General features: G+C 47.6%; 1 protein-coding gene across 14 annotated transcripts in view; it reads right to left on the bottom strand.

The window, feature by feature from the left end:
* The window catches only part of LOC118235436 (protocadherin alpha-C2-like), an 80,972-nt gene that overhangs the window by 48,800 nt on the left and 14,915 nt on the right, over nucleotides 1-17,257 (bottom strand). Inside the window, exon 2 of one of the 14 annotated variants that reach the window (XM_035432759.1) lies at nucleotides 14,537-14,592. The exons of 8 other annotated variants lie outside the window; for them this stretch is intronic. In XM_035432759.1, coding sequence (XP_035288650.1) covers nucleotides 14,537-14,592 — 56 coding nt within the window. Of the gene's footprint in view, nucleotides 1-10,674; nucleotides 13,509-14,536; nucleotides 17,091-17,257 lie in introns of those variants that run through there. 5 more of the 14 variants (XM_035432760.1, XM_035432765.1, XM_035432748.1 and 2 more) reach the window with 5 other exon arrangements.

The following is a 17,257-nucleotide window of genomic DNA, read 5'->3' as shown; positions in this document are numbered from 1 at the left end:
CAGAGCTGTGTTACTGCCCCAGTGACTGCTGGGATACACAGCCCAAACCCCCAGAGCTGTGTGACTGCTGGGGTACACAGCCCAAACCCCCAGAGCTGTGTGCTGCCCCAGTGACTGCTGGGATACACAGCCCAAACCCCCAGAGCTGTGTGCTGCCCCAGTGACTGCTGGGATACACAGCCCAAACCCCCAGAGCTGTGTGCTGCCCCAGTAACTGCTGGGATACACAGCCCAAACCCCCAGAGCTGTGTGCTGCCCCAGTGACTGCTGGGATACACAGCCCAAACCCCCAGAGCTGTGTGACTGCTGGGGTACACAGCCCAAACCCCCAGAGCTGTGTGCTGCCCCAGTGACTGCTGGGATACACAGCCCAAACCCCCAGAGCTGTGTGCTGCCCCAGTGACTGCTGGGATACACAGCCCAAACCCCCAGAGCTGTGTGCTGCCCCAGTGACTGCTGGGATACACAGCCCAAACCCCCAGAGCTGTGTGACTGCTGGGGTACACAGCCCAAACCCCCAGAGCTGTGTGACTGCTGGGGTACACAGCCCAAACCCCCAGAGCTGTGTGCTGCCCCAGTGACTGCTGAGATACACAGCCCAACCCCCCAGAGCTGTGTGCTGCCCCAGTGACTGCTGGGATACACAGCCCAAACCCCCAGAGCTGTGTGCTGCCCCAGTGACTGCTGGGATACACAGCCCAAACCCCCAGAGCTGTGTGCTGCCCCAGTGACTGCTGAGATACACAGCCCAAACCCCCAGAGCTGTGTGCTGCCCCAGTGACTGCTGGGATACACAGCCCAAACCCCCAGAGCTGTGTGCTGCCCCAGTGACTGCTGGGGTACACAGCCCAAACCCCCAGAGCTGTGTGACTGCTGGGGTACACAGCCCAAACCCCCCAGAGCTGTGTGCTGCCCCAGTGACTGCTGGGATACACAGCCCAAACCCCCAGAGCTGTGTGCTGCCCCAGTGACTGCTGGGATACACAGCCCAAACCCCCAGAGCTGTGTGCTGCCCCAGTGACTGCTGGGATACACAGCCCAAACCCCCAGAGCTGTGTGACTGCTGGGGTGCACAGCCCAAACCCCCAGAGCTGTGTGCTGCCCCAGTGACTGCTGGGATACACAGCCCAAACCCCCAGAGCTGTGTGCTGCCCCAGTGACTGTGCATTAGCTGCGTTCAGCCTGAGCACAGAGTGCTGGGAGATCAGGAGCGGCAGGATGGAGCAGCACCAGCTGAGAGGGACGAGCTTCCTCCATTATTCACAGAGAGAGGGAGAGGAGGGAGAGAGGAGTGAGAGAGGATGGAGAAAAAGAGAGCAGCCCTCACACACAGGACAGAGAGAAAGGAGGAAGAGACAGAGGGAGAAAGAGGGAGAGGGGGACAGAGAGAAAGAGAGAGAGAGAGAGGAGGGAGGGAGACAGAGACAGAAAAAGAGGGAGACAGAGAGAGAGGGGGAGGGAGAAGTGGGAGATGGAGATTGAGAGTGAGAGGAGGAAGAGAGGGTTGGGAGAGGGAGAGACAGAAAGACAGGAGGGGAGCGGGATAAAGAGGGTGGAAGGATGGAGAGAGAGGGAGAAAGAGAGAGGCCATTAACCAGTCTTCATTGGCAAAGCCTTTGCAGTTAAGACAAAATATCCAAAACATTTCAATAAATAGACGAAATGACCACCCCCCCAACCCTGTACATATATGCAAGCACCACTCTCCCAAGCACACACATTCTTTTCCATTCACTGAACCATTTAGAGATGTGCTGTCAACAGTGTCATTATTCAGATCATACTTCCCTGTTTCGGCCTTTACAAAACTAAGGATTCACATACTACACTGCACAGCACATCTCCCAGTCCCCAAATATCAACAAAATTCCCCTATTTGGAGATCATTTAATTATAGGATAATACTGTCCTGAGGGAGGGAGGGGAAGAGGGAGAGGGGGTAGGGAGAGGGAGAAAGGGAGAGAGGGAGAGAAAGAGGAAGGGAGAGAGAGTTTCAGATTGAAACCCTGCATGCAGAATTCTGCAGATATCTCAAAGCTAAACAGAAACACAGCAAACTGCATGCAGGGCAGAATTAGGTCAATATACATTACTGATCAATTATATATGCCACTCACATCAATACAAAGCCCTGTGACACCCAGAGCTGAGCAAAGCAAACAATCCCCTCACTCAGCTGGTCCTGAGCCTTACTTCTCCTCATAATACACCCTTAGACACGAACACCTCACCTGCTCAAGATCAGAATAAAACTACAAACATAATTAGAATAAAAACAAACTTCAACATCGCTGAAACAAAATTATATCACTTACAGGGAATCTAAAAAAAAATCACAATTAAAATGAAACGTTATCAGGCCCAAAAAACACAGCACACTGTGGCAAACTACCTGACCACAGTCACTGACAAAAACACAGCACACTGTGACCACCTGACCACAGTCACCGACAAAAACACAGCACACTGGGAACCCCTGACCACAGTCACTGACAAAAACACAGCACACTGTGACCACCTGACCACAGTCACTGACAAAAACGCAGCACACTGTGGCCACCTGACCACAGTCACTGACAAAAACACAGCACACTGTGACCACCTGACCACAGTCACCGACAAAAACACAGCACACTGTGACCACCTGACCACAGTCACTGACAAAAACACAGCACACTGTGACCACCTGACCACAGTCACCGACAAAAACACAGCACACTGTGACCACCTGACCAGTCACCGACAAAAAACACAGCACACTGTGACCACCTGACCACAGTCACCGACAAAAAACAGCACACTGTGACCACCTGACCACAGTCACTGACAAAGAACAGCACACTGTGACCACCTGACCACAGTCACTGACAAAAAACAGAAGCACCTTGAAGAGGTACAGACTCAGTGAGCACCACCTGGCTGCCAGAACATAATGGCCGCTGGAAGAAAGAAGATTGTGCCAACAAAGCAAAGACAACAAAACTGAAACAGAGACACACTTCCTGATAGAATGTCAAATTCAACCGAATTCACGAGAAATTCCCCAAAATTAGCCGAAAATGTCCCCAATTCATTAACATACCTGATGCAGATAAGCTACCCTTCTTATCAGAGGAAAACAAAGACTGATGCAACTGCTACTAGCAACACAGTTTGTGTTCTCTTGCCACAGTCTGAGGGACAACGAGTGACCCTATCCTGCTATAGGTGGGACAAACAACCAATAGAGACCCAACAACAAACACAGCACTAAAGGCACTGACCCAACAACACACACAGCACTAAATGCACTGACCCAACAACACACACAACACTAAAGGCACTGACCCCACAACACACACAACACTAAAGGCATTCACCCAACAACACACATAGCACTGAAGACACTGACCCAACAACACACACAGCACTAAAGGCATTCACCCAACAACACACACAGCACTGAAGACACTGACCCAACAACACACACAGCACTAAAGGCACTGACCGAACAACACACCGAGCACTAAAGGAACTGACCCAACAACACACACAACACTAAAGGCACTGACCCAACAACACACAGCACTAAAGGCACTGACCCAACAACACACACAGCACTAAAGGCACTGACCCAACAACACACACAGCACTAAAGGCACTGACCCAACAACACACACAGCACTAAAGGCACTGACCCAACAACACACACAGCACCCAGCTTCAGAGTGCAGCTGCCCTTAACACACACACACACAGCACCCAGCTTCAGAGTGTAGCTGCCCTTAACACACACAGCACCCAGCTTCAGAGTGTAGCTGCCCTTAACACACACACACACAGCACCCAGCTTCAGAGTGTAGCTGCCCTTAACACACACAGCACCCAGCTTCAGAGTGCAGCTGCCCTTAACACACACACACACACAGCACCCAGCTTCAGAGTGTAGCTGCCCTTAACACACACAGCACCCAGCTTCAGAGTGCAGCTGTCCTTAACACACACACACACAACACCCAGCTTCAGAGTGCAGCTGCCCTTAACACACACACACACAGCACCCAGCTTCAGAGTGTAGCTGCCCTTAACACACACACCACCCAGCTTCAGAGTGTAGCTGCCCTTAACACACACACCACCCAGCTTCAGAGTGCAGCTGTCCTTAACACACACACACACAGCACCCAGCTTCAGAGTGCAGCTGCCCTTAACACACACACACACAGCACGCAGCTTCAGAGTACAGCTGCCCTTAACACACACACACAGCACGCAGCTTCAGAATACAGCTGCCCTTAACACACACACACACACACACACAGATACAAACATTCTCACGCACAAACACACACACACGTGATCACACATACACACACACAAACACATACACACACACACACACACAGGAGCGGACCCTTGGCAGTCACACGCATTTTCCACAGGCAAAAGTCTGTCTCTGTTGCCATGGCGATGAGCTCCCGTTACAGAGGGAAGCATGACAACCGTAAACCCTCACAGCACCTCCTCCTGCGCCTCCTGCAGCTCCTGCACCTCCCCCTCCAACACGCACACACACATACGTGCACACGCACGCACGCACGCACACACACACACACACACACACGAGCACACACACACATGCGCGCGCACACACACACACATACACGCACACATGCGCGCACACACACACACATACGTGCACACACACGCACACACACACACACACACACACACACACACACACACATTCATGTATATTCACACATCTCTACAGTCTCAGGCCTTAGTATTACTGCCCATGCAGGTTACAGTTTGATGTGATGAATCAACCTGCTTATGCAGGGACCATAAGAGCATTATTCAGGGATGAAGCAGCAGCCCCTCCTGCAGTGTGGGGGGGCAGTCCACAGTGGCAGGACAGCAGAAGTGGGCTCTATTTTTGGGGGAGGCCTGTGATTCGCAGTCCTCTCACAGCTTGTGTATGTATGTACCCAACGCCCTAAAACACAGATCAATAGCTGGCACTGGTACACTAGATTGTCTCTTTGTTGAGTCAAAGCTTGAATCATCTTCCAGGGATGAATCAAATCCACAGCCCACCTTCATTATGTGCACTTTCCCAAGATCTCCACCGACAGCAGTCACATTGGGTGCAGGAGCAGTGATGTTCGCACATGCATATATGATATCACAGCATTTAAACCAGCAGGACTGAACGCATGAAGTTGTGTAAATCTCTGTTGACATATTAAAATTCAATGCCATTTATTTGATAAACAGATCGGCGATGCCAAGAATTCCACTGCTTTCCCGATATTCAGATGTCCGGTGGAGGTCACCCGTACACACGTCCCTTCCAGAGGACCACTGGAAAGTTAGCCCTAACCCCAACCCTTTCACTCACCCTTTATTCAGTAAATATGTGAAATCTGTGAAAGCTGCAGGACCTGGAACTGCACAACCACACTGGATTCAACAGTGATCACGAGACACACTATAAATACACCATTTCAGTGATTAATCTCTGAGGAACAGAAGCAGAGTGTGTGTGTGCGTGGGTGGGTGTGAGTGTGTGTGTGAGAGAGAGAGAGAGAGAGTTTGCTTGTGTGTGTGTGTGTGAGAGAGAGAGAGAGTGCGTGCATGTGGGTGTGAGAGAGAGAGTGTTCGCGTGTGTGTGTGTGTGTGTGTGTGTGTGTGTGTGTGAGAGAGAGAGAGAGAGAGAGAGAGTGTGTGCATGTGTATGTGTGTGTGTGTGTGTGTGAGAGAGAGAGAGAAAGAGCTTCTCAAGATGAAGCTGCTCAAGGAAGGAGCTCCAAAAACAATTGAAGTATTTAGGCAAATCAAAATACATATATTGATTTAAAAACATATTGATGAAATACAAAAGAGGAAGACAATTATTAAAGAAATGGGACAAAGAAATAAAGGATAATAATGAATAATAATGCTAGGATAAAGCTAAGGCTAAGCTTAGAGGTCATTTGAAAGAGAAAATTAAGAGGTAGACGTAAGTATCGCCCCAGAACAATATATAGATTACAGCAACTCTGACATTGTGATTTGTCAATATTTAATCATTTAAAATATGAAAGTGATAGCATCAGCATAGCTAGCTGGATAAGTCAGGTTTAAAACTTGAGTAACTAGCTAAGGTTAGCAAGTGTGGCAGTTTAAAAAGACAGTTGAAATGCAACTGTTTTTTCTGAGAGGTTACCATGGCACACAGCCAAACAAATACAGGACCCTCCCAAGCTGAGATGTGCGAAGGCTAAGAAGTAACACAAAATAAATGTGCTGAGAGACAACCCTGAACCCCTGCATGTGGATTAACAAAACAGTTAAAAGCAATTAAATATTCTTCACTAATAACAGCAAAGCCTGTCACAGTGCAGTATGTCAGCTCAGCCTGCACAATCACAGAGAGGGTTACAGGAAGACAGCATTTTGACAGCATTGTACTGAATGTAAGCATTCACACAAATGGTACAGTTCTCATACAAACACCATGCAGTAGACCGGTACTCCTTTGAAAAACACTTGCCTGTCCTGAAGGGGGAGGCGGTAAAGAGCCGGTTCACCAGCCAGACTTTAGGCCGGTTTAACAGCCATGCGTCTGAAACCTTCACATCTCACTCAGAAACTATTCTGACAGCGTAAGAACGGTAGAGAGTTAGAGCATCTCTGCCAAGCCTTAGACCTGTACAGCCTTGATATCAGGATCAGAGGGGACTCTTTAGGAAGGTTCTGCTCAGCTCCACGGATTAGTGTTGTTGATTATGCTGTTGCTGACATGGACCCCTAGGCCATCAATGCATTCACTATGAGGCAACAAGCCCCCTTTCAGATCACAATCAAATCATGTTCCTGGAAAGATTTGGACAATCCAGAAACACATAGTCAGACTAAAAAAAGCAGAATAAACAAAACCAATCACTCAGATGGGGTGAAAAGGTGCAGGGGAATTTATAAAAATTCTAAATTTAATTGAATTAATTAACACTATTATCCCTTGGGTTCAGTTTGAGGCAAATTGACCCATTTTAAACTTTCAGTAAAGGAGAATTGCCACTTCTGAGAAATGCATTTCATAAACAGTGACTAAACCAGAGTAAATTCAGTTATTGTTTAGCGTTTCTATTTGCTGTTCATTTTCTGGATTTGATTCATGTGCTTTTCCTGTATGGTTTCTTCAAATATGGTAAGATAAAGTTGAAACCGTATTGAGAATGCCAGCTCTAAACAACAAATATAAAATCTACTGCATGAAAACCATGTTTCATTTTAATTCATCACAAATAAACAAGCCGTAAAATAACCAAAAGTGGAGACAAATCAGACCCAAATAATCACAGTGGCCATTTTGTGAGCAGTGATCTGGAGGAGTGCTCTGTAAAATCCTGAATTCAGGAACAGTAACTTTCCTTAAGGAGCACGACTTTGAGCGTTCGGAAAAGCACTACATAAATGCAATGATTCATTCATTCATTCATTCACGATGTCCTGAGTAAAACCCAAATGAGATTTATCCACAATAATCACACCCCAGATAACATTTAAACCCTCCTGACCCTTAGAAATAAACATATCCAGCAAACAAAAAAAATGTAAAAGCTTTTGTGTGCTTCAATTTCCAAAAAGCATTTGGCTCAAATTGACATGAACGGTTACACTACAAAATGCTTCAAAGCGGTGTAGGGGGTAAAGCTTGTGATATCTGGCTCACAATCCTTGGCAGTGTTTTCCAGCCCACTATGTTGCATGGAAGTGAGGTACAGGGTCCAATCAGCCAACAGAACTATACTACATGGGACAACCAATAGAGACCCTGCATGTTGAATTGTGTAGAATCATTCTACAAGTACATAGGAAAACACTTAATAACGCATGAAGGGTAGAATTAGGCCAGTATCTGATAATGATTCATATGCAAAAAAGGGCATTCAAATTCTGAATGCACTTCAAATAAAAGCCCAGAGACAAAGTGCAGTTTAAGGCAGTGAAAGCCCAATAGCTCGGTCCTGAAAGGAGTCCCCTCAGTCAGCTGGTAATGAAGCGGACAAACCCATTAACCCAACTAACACAAAACACAGACCAGCTCCATACCAGCACTGCTTACCAGTCAGTAGTCAGAGTAACACTGCTGTCAGGAATATTGGGATGATGCAAGAGAGCAACAGAGAGAAAGACAGACTGAGAGGGAGACAGAGAGAGAAAGAGTGTGTGCGTGTGTGTGCGTGCGTGCGTTTGTGTGAGTGTATGCGTGCGGTTGTGTGTTCAGCAGACACCAGCACAGAACAATAGCATGACACAAGGCAACACTGACATGTCTTGTTGAAGAAGGTTAGATGTTGTCTAAATTCAGTTGTCATTTGAAAGGTTTCTAGTTTACACAGGAAAGTGAGCATATCCACACTGGCCTGTTCATGGAGATAATTCATCAATCCAATCTATACATCAACCCCATCTATTTCTCCTGCCTAATTCACCACACAAGCAAAATCCACATTACATATGAAAAACACATCTGCAGTGAGAAATTTAGAGGGATTTATTACACGCTGGGGAACAAGTGAGAGGAAGCACCCCACACACACTGTTACACACACATACACACACACACACACACACACACTCATTCACACACACACATACACACACTGTTACACACACACACATCCGCACACACACACACACGCACACATACTCATTCACACACACGCACACACCCACACACACTGTTACACACACACACACACACTCATTCACACACACACATACACACACTGTTACACACACACACACACACACACATCCACGCACACACACACACACATCTGTGCGCACACACACACACACACACACACATCCGCGCACGCACACACACATACACATCTGCGCACACACACACACACACACACATCCGCGCACACACACACACAGAAAGCCTCTTATTCCCACAGGGACTCTGGCCGCTGGATGAAGCACTCTTATGTTTCCATGGACCCTGTATGTGTATGAGTGATGTGAAGCACTGGAGGTCAGAGGTTAAAGGTCAGCACAGCCACAGAGCTGAGGGGGCGTATACTCAGTTTCACCTGGGTAGGATAGGGGTCGGACATTTTTTTTCAAATGTAGGAGAGAGTTCAGCTCCAATCAGGAGTAACCGTCCTGAACACTGAAATAAACACTATAAGTGAACAACAGAACAAAGCCATCACAGCCATATTCAGTCTGCGCCGTTACCAACGGCCACCGCCTCCTTGGAAACAGGTACATCTCCATGACAACGCAAAACCCCACCATCTCAGTGTTATTCTAGGAAGCAAAAAATACTCACACACCCAGATGTACCTCTCTCAATGGAGCTAATATAGACACACACACACACACACACATACACACACATATCTCTCAATGGACCAAACATGAACACACACACAGACACACACATACCTCTCAATGAACCAAACATGAACACACATACACACACCTCAATGGAGAGAACACACACACACACTAAAACCCTAACCATTTTGCAGATAAGAGTCACTCCAGAGAGAAAGTAAGAATGACAAATTACACAATCTGTCCTTTAAATTCACCCATTACACAATCTGCTCTCCCATATCCACAGATCTGTGAATAGCTGAATGAGTAAGACATGCTGATCTAGAACAGAAACAGCCTCTCTTAGACGAGCACATTACAGCACGGTAGGGTGGGTGTGTGTGTGTGTGTGTGTGTGTGTGTGTTCATGTTCGGTCCATTGAGAGATATGTGTGTGTATGTGTGTGTGTGTGTGTGTGTGTATGAGCATTAAACAGCCTGTCTTAGACGGGCATGTTACAGCATGGCAGTGTGTGTCTGTGTGTATGTGTGTGTGTGTGTGTGTGTGTGTGTGTGTGTGTGTGAATTAAACAGCCTCTCTTAGACAGGCATGTTATAGTATGGTGTGTGCAGACAGAAATCAGCTGCAGTAGTGTACACCAGCAAATGACCACGATCACACCCAGTATTCGCACACGGGGGTGAAATTGCCTCAGCACGCAGCTCAGAGAGGCAGCAGCAGCATGGGGGGAGGCCTCACACACATGCATAATGCACACAGTGTGTCAGCGTGCGCCCCCTCCCCCTCCCCCGCTCTCCAGCTCTGTGTCACCGAGCCATGCCCAACCTCCGCGCAGCCTGTTCCCCCAGCACCATGCAGCTCTCCCACTAAGCACCGCCACAAACTCTCCTAACCCTCCCCAACACGGCACCGCTCACACTCACACTCACACACACTAACACACACGCTCACACAGACTCACACACGCTCACACGCTCACACACACCATCACACACCATCACACACACACACACACACTCACACACGCTCACACACACTCACAGACACGCACACACGCTCACACACACCATCACACACACACTTTATGTTATTATGCTTAAGTAAAGTAAGATAAGCAGTGCATTCTGGATAATGCAGTTCATATTTACTGAACATTCCAAGTACTTTCACCGAAGCTTTGTGTTATCTGCAGTTCCATTTTCCCACTGGAATATTTTTGTTGCGCTGTATCAAAGCTTGTTTTTAAACTTTGTTTGATGAGCTATAAGAAGGATGGATTATTGACTGAATGCCTCACTGAGTAGTTATTATATTCTTGTAATCTCTCCGGGTAATGATATTCTTACCTCTCCGGAAGTTCCCCTCCTGTGATCTGGCACCACTAGAGTGTTGGCATTACTGCCCGGAACGATAGCAGAACCGATACTCATTCTGGGCCCAACGAGCATGTAGCGTTTGTCTCCGGACCGGTACTGGATGCTGTGGCACAGTGTGCCGTTCCCGCTCGTGTCTGCGTAATTGGGGTCCCGGGAATATTTGGGGGAATAGTCAGGAGGTTTGGAACACTGCATCGCGATCAAACCGATAATACTGAGCAGAAAAAGTGCGGAAACGGAGCTCAGTGTGATGATCAGATAAAAAGTCACATTGTTCTCTTCCTCGGTTTGCACCGCGCTTTCAGTGTCAGAAGCTGCAAACGCCTCTTTGGGCTCCACGGCCTTAATGATCACAGTCGCTGTAGCTGACAGTGAAACGTTCCCATTGTCTTTTACCACGATGACCAGTTTATGCTCCGCCTCGTCTGTTTCTGTGAATGAGCGAAGCGTCCTGATCTGCCCTGTATAGCGCTCCAAACCAAACAGACTGGCGTCTGTAGCGTGCTGCAGTGAGAACGACAGCCAGGCGTTGTATCCTATATCAGCGTCATAGGCCCGCACTTTAGCCACCGAGTGACCTGCGATCACATTGCGGGGAATCTCCTCCACACCTTCAGCCGAACCGTTAGCACGGACCGGGGACAAGATCACTGGAGCGTTGTCGTTCTGATCCAGAATGAAGACCTTCACTGTGACGTTGCTGCTTAGCGACGGTGTTCCGGAGTCTTTAGCGACCACATGGAACTGAAACGTTTTCAGAGTCTCAAAATCAAAACTTTTTAGCGCGTAAATGATGCCATTTTCTGGATTAATATTTAGATAATTTGCCATATTGTTCTGCACACTACCATCTTTCCAGAGTTCATAGGAAACGACGGCGTTTTCACCTTGGTCACGGTCGCAGGCGTTCACGGTGAACACGGAGGCGCCTGGGACGTTGTTCTCTGGCAGATAGAATGCGAAGGGACCTGTGGGAAACTCTGGGCTGTTGTCATTGACGTCAGACACCTCCACACTTACAGTTTTAACAGAGGACAAGGGAGGACGGCCCCCATCCCTGGCAGTTACTGTGACGTCATAACGAGCCAAACTCTCTCTGTCTAAATTTGACTTGGTCACCAAAGAGAACATGTTATCCTGCACAGACGGGACCAGTTTGAATGGCAGGCCTTCCGGCAGGGAGCAGGTCACCTGCCCATTCTCTCCGGAGTCGGCATCATTCACGCTAATGAGTGCGATCACGGTTCCTGGCCGCGAATTCTCGGGAAGGGAGCTGGAAAATGACGTCACCTCGATGTCAGGAGCATTATCGTTCACATCCACAATTCTGACAATGACGCTGCAGTCTACAGTCCAAGGAGTTGACCCCTTATCTGATGCCTGTATGTCAATTTCGTAGGTGTTCTTTTCTTCAAAATCTACCAAACCTTTTACAATCATCTCTCCAGTAACAATGTCCAATTCAAAAATGTCCCTGATTTTATTATTAATATTTCCACCAAATGAATAAACAACTTCTCCGTTTGAACCCTCGTCCATGTCAGTTGCGTTGACCCATATCACAGCAGTGCCCAATGGAGCATTTTCACGCAAGGTCACTGAGTAAACGTCTTTGCTGAAAACCGGCGTGTTGTCGTTTACGTCAAGCACATCCACCAGTACGTTCATTTCTCCAAAGAGGGGAGGCTTCCCGCCATCGCTGGCAGTGAGCACGAGGTTATGCCTCGCGTCAGTCTCTCTATCCAGGGCTTTCTGAACAATTAAAAACGGAACTTTACTGTCTTTGCCGCGGTCTTTCACTTCCAGACGGAAGTGATCATTTGAACTGAGTTTATACACTTGAACAGAATTAACGCCGACATCTGGGTCGTGCGCAGCTTGGAGCTGGAAGCGCGCTCCTGGCGGCGCAGACTCGACTATTTCCAAACGCCTCTCCTTCTCGGGGAAGTGCGGAGCGTGATCGTTCACATCTAACACTTCCACCGCGACATAATGCACCTCGAGCGGGCTTTCCAAGACTGCTTTCACATTTACCACGCACGCGCTATTCCTCTCGCACATCGCTTCTCTGTCTATCACGCGGCTGACGTATAAGATACCGTCGTTCTGATTTACCTGGAATAGAGGCTCCTTCGACCCCGAGACGATACGGAATCTCCTCTCCTTTAATGTGCTCAGATCAATACCCAAATCTTTGGCGATGTTCCCCACCACTGCTCCCTCTTTTAGCTCCTCGGGGATAGAGTATCTGACCTGCGCATCGGACCCCCGCCAAACGCACAATAACACCGCGATACGGACACAAAGCCACCGGTCCTGCCGTCTCCACCCGCATCCTCTTCGCTCCATCACAGAAAGCCCTTCCACGTTTCACAGAACCACAAGTACAGCGCGAATCATAGCCAGGCACGAACTGGGGAAACGCACAAAAGGCACCACAAGAGAAACGATGAAATCCAAATTTTCAGATCACACAGGAAACAGCACCGACGTCTCGCTTCGGTAAACAGTAATGGGTTACGAAGGGGGCTGGGCTTCATGCGCAGTGAGATTTAAGAGGCGTTTTCATAGTTATGCAGCGACACCACGCGTTTCGAATCACATCGCATTATTGCAGACTATAGATCGCATTTTGTTTACTAATTGCATTTAATTTCGAAACGTATTTCATGCGGACCGATTCAATGTCCATCTGCCTGGCTCTTCACCAAATGCAACAAGAACACTGTTATTTCCATATTGACAGTAAAACGTCACAGTGTACTGCCTAGAGTGAGATAACAACAGTCAGCATGATGTTGTATGCTGTCACACAGAGCGGTCATATATGGAGCTGCTTCACTGAACTGAGAGGATTTGCTTTAAAACCCCATTATACCCATAACCACGTCTTAGGACGATGAGAAACAAAAAAGCAAAAATACAGCTTCCCAAGACATTGGGGGCTAAAACAGAAAATAAACCAGTAGTCGCTTTTCCACTGATCGTGTTGAGTGTGAGAGATTTAAGGCCGGGCTCCATGTTGATGTTAGGTATCAGCAGCGCGTGACCGAACAGCGCCAGTCTGGTGAAGCCGCCAGAGCTCCCGCGCAACCAGAAATGCTGCGACACTTTGAACAAACATTTCAGTCAAATGTGACGCTTGCGATTCATGCATATTAAATATTACTGCTACATTTAACGTAGTGCAGTGAAGAAATCGCTACACTAAAGAGCTCAATTGCAAAATTGCAAAATACTGAAATCTATAGTCAGACGCTATGACGTTTTTTTCCTCTGCTTAGTTCCAAAATGTAGAAAGCGGTTTACTTTAACATACTTCAATTATTCAATGTAAAGTAAAGAACATTAACCAGGCCATTAGAACCAAGTCATAAGAATGTCACAGCAACACCAAACTGTACATTTCCAACGACTGTCCAGATTCAGTACGAAATGCATTTGCACTGTCGCCGGACTGACGCGCAATGATCGTGACACAATACTGTAAATTTCATGTCAGGTCATAATAAGGTCATGCATTTACAATACCAGCTATCTGCTCACGCTGGATAAAATACTGATTGAAGATGCAGTGAAAAAGTGCTTCGTCGGATAAAGCGGAAATTCAAACTGATCCTAAAATCTTTAAATTGAGAAAACCTAAAAAATATGTGTGACAACTTAAAGTTAAAAAAAAAAAAGTAGGTTAATCCACTGAAACATTGTTCCAGTGTGATTTACTTTACAAGTTATGGTAAAAATACTCGTATTTGGGAAACGTAAGCAGGCGAAAAGCTCAAATTAAAGGCACTAACAGAACAACTGCAGACATCACGTTTCATTTTCTTACCTCTCCGGAAGTCCCCCTCCTGTGATCTGGCACCATTAGAGTGTTCGCATTACTGCCCGGAACGATAGCAGAACCGATACTCATTCTGGGCCCAACGAGCATGTAGCGTTTGTCTCCGGACCGGTACTGGATGCTGTGGCACAGTGTTCCGTTCCCGCTCGTGTCTGCGTAATTGGGGTCCCGGGAATATTTGGGAGAATAGTCAGGAGGTTTGGAGCACTGCATCGCGATCAAACCGATAATACTGAGCAGAAAAAGCGCGGAAACGGAGCTCAGAGTGATGATCAGATAAAAAGTCACATTGTTCTCTTCCTCGGTTTGCACCGCGCTTTCAGTGTCAGAAGCTGCAAACGCCTCTTTGGGCTCCACGGCCTTAATGATCACAGTCGCTGTAGCTGACAGTGAAACGTTCCCATTGTCTTTTACCACGATGACCAGTTTATGCTCCGCCTCGTCTGTTTCTGTGAATGAGCGAAGCGTCCTGATCTGCCCTGTATAGCGCTCCAAACCAAACAGACTGGCGTCTGTAGCGTGCTGCAGTGAGAACGACAGCCAGGCGTTGTATCCTATATCAGCGTCAAAGGCCCGCACTTTAGCCACCGAGTGACCTGCGATCACATTGCGGGGAATCTCCTCCACACCTTCAGCCGAACCGTTAGCGCTGACCGGAGACAAGATCACTGGAGCGTTGTCGTTCTGATCCAGAATGAAGACATGCACTGTGACGTTGCTGCTTAGAGACGGTGTTCCGGAGTCTTTAGCGACCACATGGAACTTAAAGGTTTTCAGAGTCTCGAAATCAAAACTTTTCAGTGCGTAAATGATGCCATTATCAGAGTTAATGTTCAAATAGGAAAGCACTGAGATGTCAGTACCTTCACCTTTATAAATGTGATAAGAAATTAGGGCGTTTTCGCTTTGGTCGTCATCAGATGCGCTTACAGAGAACACAGAAGCCCCCGGGGCATTATTTTCAGGTAAATAAAAAGTGTACGGGTTCTGCAAAAAAACTGGAGGGTTATCGTTAACATCAGAAACATCTACGGCGAGAGTTTTATAGGATGAAAGTGGGGGGTCTCCTTTGTCCGTAGCAGTTATAGTGATTTTGTAATTAGTGACCGTTTCCCTATCCAGTTGGTGTTTGGTAACCATAGAGTACATGTTTTTCTGGAATGACGGTTTTAATTCGAAAGGCAGGCCAGCAGGCAGGGTGCACGCGACCGCCCCGTAGTCACCTGTGTCTTTATCGGACACACTGATGAGAGCAACGGCAGCACCAGGACTCGCGCCCTCGGAGACATGGCTCGACAAAGACGTCACCTCTATCTCAGGTGCGTTATCGTTTACATCTTTAATGTTTATTATGACGCTACAGTCACCAGTCAGAGGTACTTGACCTTTATCGGTTGCCTGTACATCAATCTCATAAACAGCCTTTTCCTCAAAGTCTATTAAGCCTTTCACAGTGATTTCGCCAGTGTTGGCATCCAGTTCAAACAGGCCAAAGGCTTTGTTCCGCATGCTGTTGTCGAAAGCGTAAGCTATTTCTCTGTTCGCCCCCACGTCCAGATCTGTCGCGTGCACTCTGACTACAGAAGTACCGAAAGGGGCATTCTCCTCGAGCGCAACCGAGTACACTTGCCGGTCGAAGACTGGTGCATTGTCGTTGATGTCAATCACGTTAACGGTGATGTTAATAGAACCGGATCTCGCCGGCTTCCCGCCGTCATAAGCAGTTAGCATAAAACTAAGCACTGGATCCTTCTCTCTATCTAGCGGCTTTTTCAAAATCAAGAAAGGGATTTTGTCTTCGCCACGATTTTTCACCTCCAAATCAAAGTTGTCGTTCTGGCTAAGCCTGTATATTCGGAGAGTGTTGGCTCCCACGTCTGGGTCACGCGCAGACTCCAGAGCGAAGCGCGCTCCTTGCAGCGCAGACTCGGCTATATCTAAATGTTTCTCCTTTTCTGTGAAACCTGGGGAATGGTCATTTATGTCCACGATTTCTACATCCACGTAGTGAATTTCTAGCGGATCGTCCACCACCATTTTTAGATGAATCACACAGGCAGTGTTTCCGTCGCACAGTTCTTCTCTGTCGATACGTTTGTCCACAAACAACACGCCATTGTCTGTGTTAATCTGTAAAAGGTGCTCTTTAGAGCCGGACACAATGCGAAACCGTCGCTCGGTCAGTTTACTTACATCGAGACCCAAGTCCTTAGCAACGTTTCCCACAAAGGTGCCCTGTTTTGATTCCTCCGGAACTGAGTACCGTATCTGCGCAGAAGCGGGTTTACAGGAACACAATAAAAGAGTACAATGTAAAACCAACGCGCGGTATCCAAAACCTTTGCCTCTGTCTTCCATGGTGAAAAATCCTGCAATTCCTGTACCAATCCAAAGTCGTATTTTTGGACAATCAGCGGTGTGAAAGTGGCAATCGTTCATAAGCCATTTTCTGTGATCACGCGAGTCCCTAGACCAGCAGCACTGACGGCTCTCTCAATTTCCCAGGACGAGCTGCACTGCTCGTCAGTGTGCGCGCATGGAAGGTGGGCGGGTTTCTGTGCCTGTGGACCGTCACGCGCCCAACTCACTGTGGAGCAGCGACACCACGCGACTCCTTCATTACGGCCTCGATTCGCTTTCTGAATCATTTCACAAAAATAAATAGCGTGTTTTTATCTAAAAGAAACTTTCATGAGCAATAAAACCTCA

This window comes from Anguilla anguilla, chromosome 9, assembly GCF_013347855.1.
Source record: "Anguilla anguilla isolate fAngAng1 chromosome 9, fAngAng1.pri, whole genome shotgun sequence".
Lineage (NCBI taxonomy): Eukaryota > Metazoa > Chordata > Actinopteri > Anguilliformes > Anguillidae > Anguilla > Anguilla anguilla.
The sequence above is the reverse complement of the archived record's forward strand: the minus strand, read 5'-3'. Positions and strand labels throughout refer to the sequence as shown.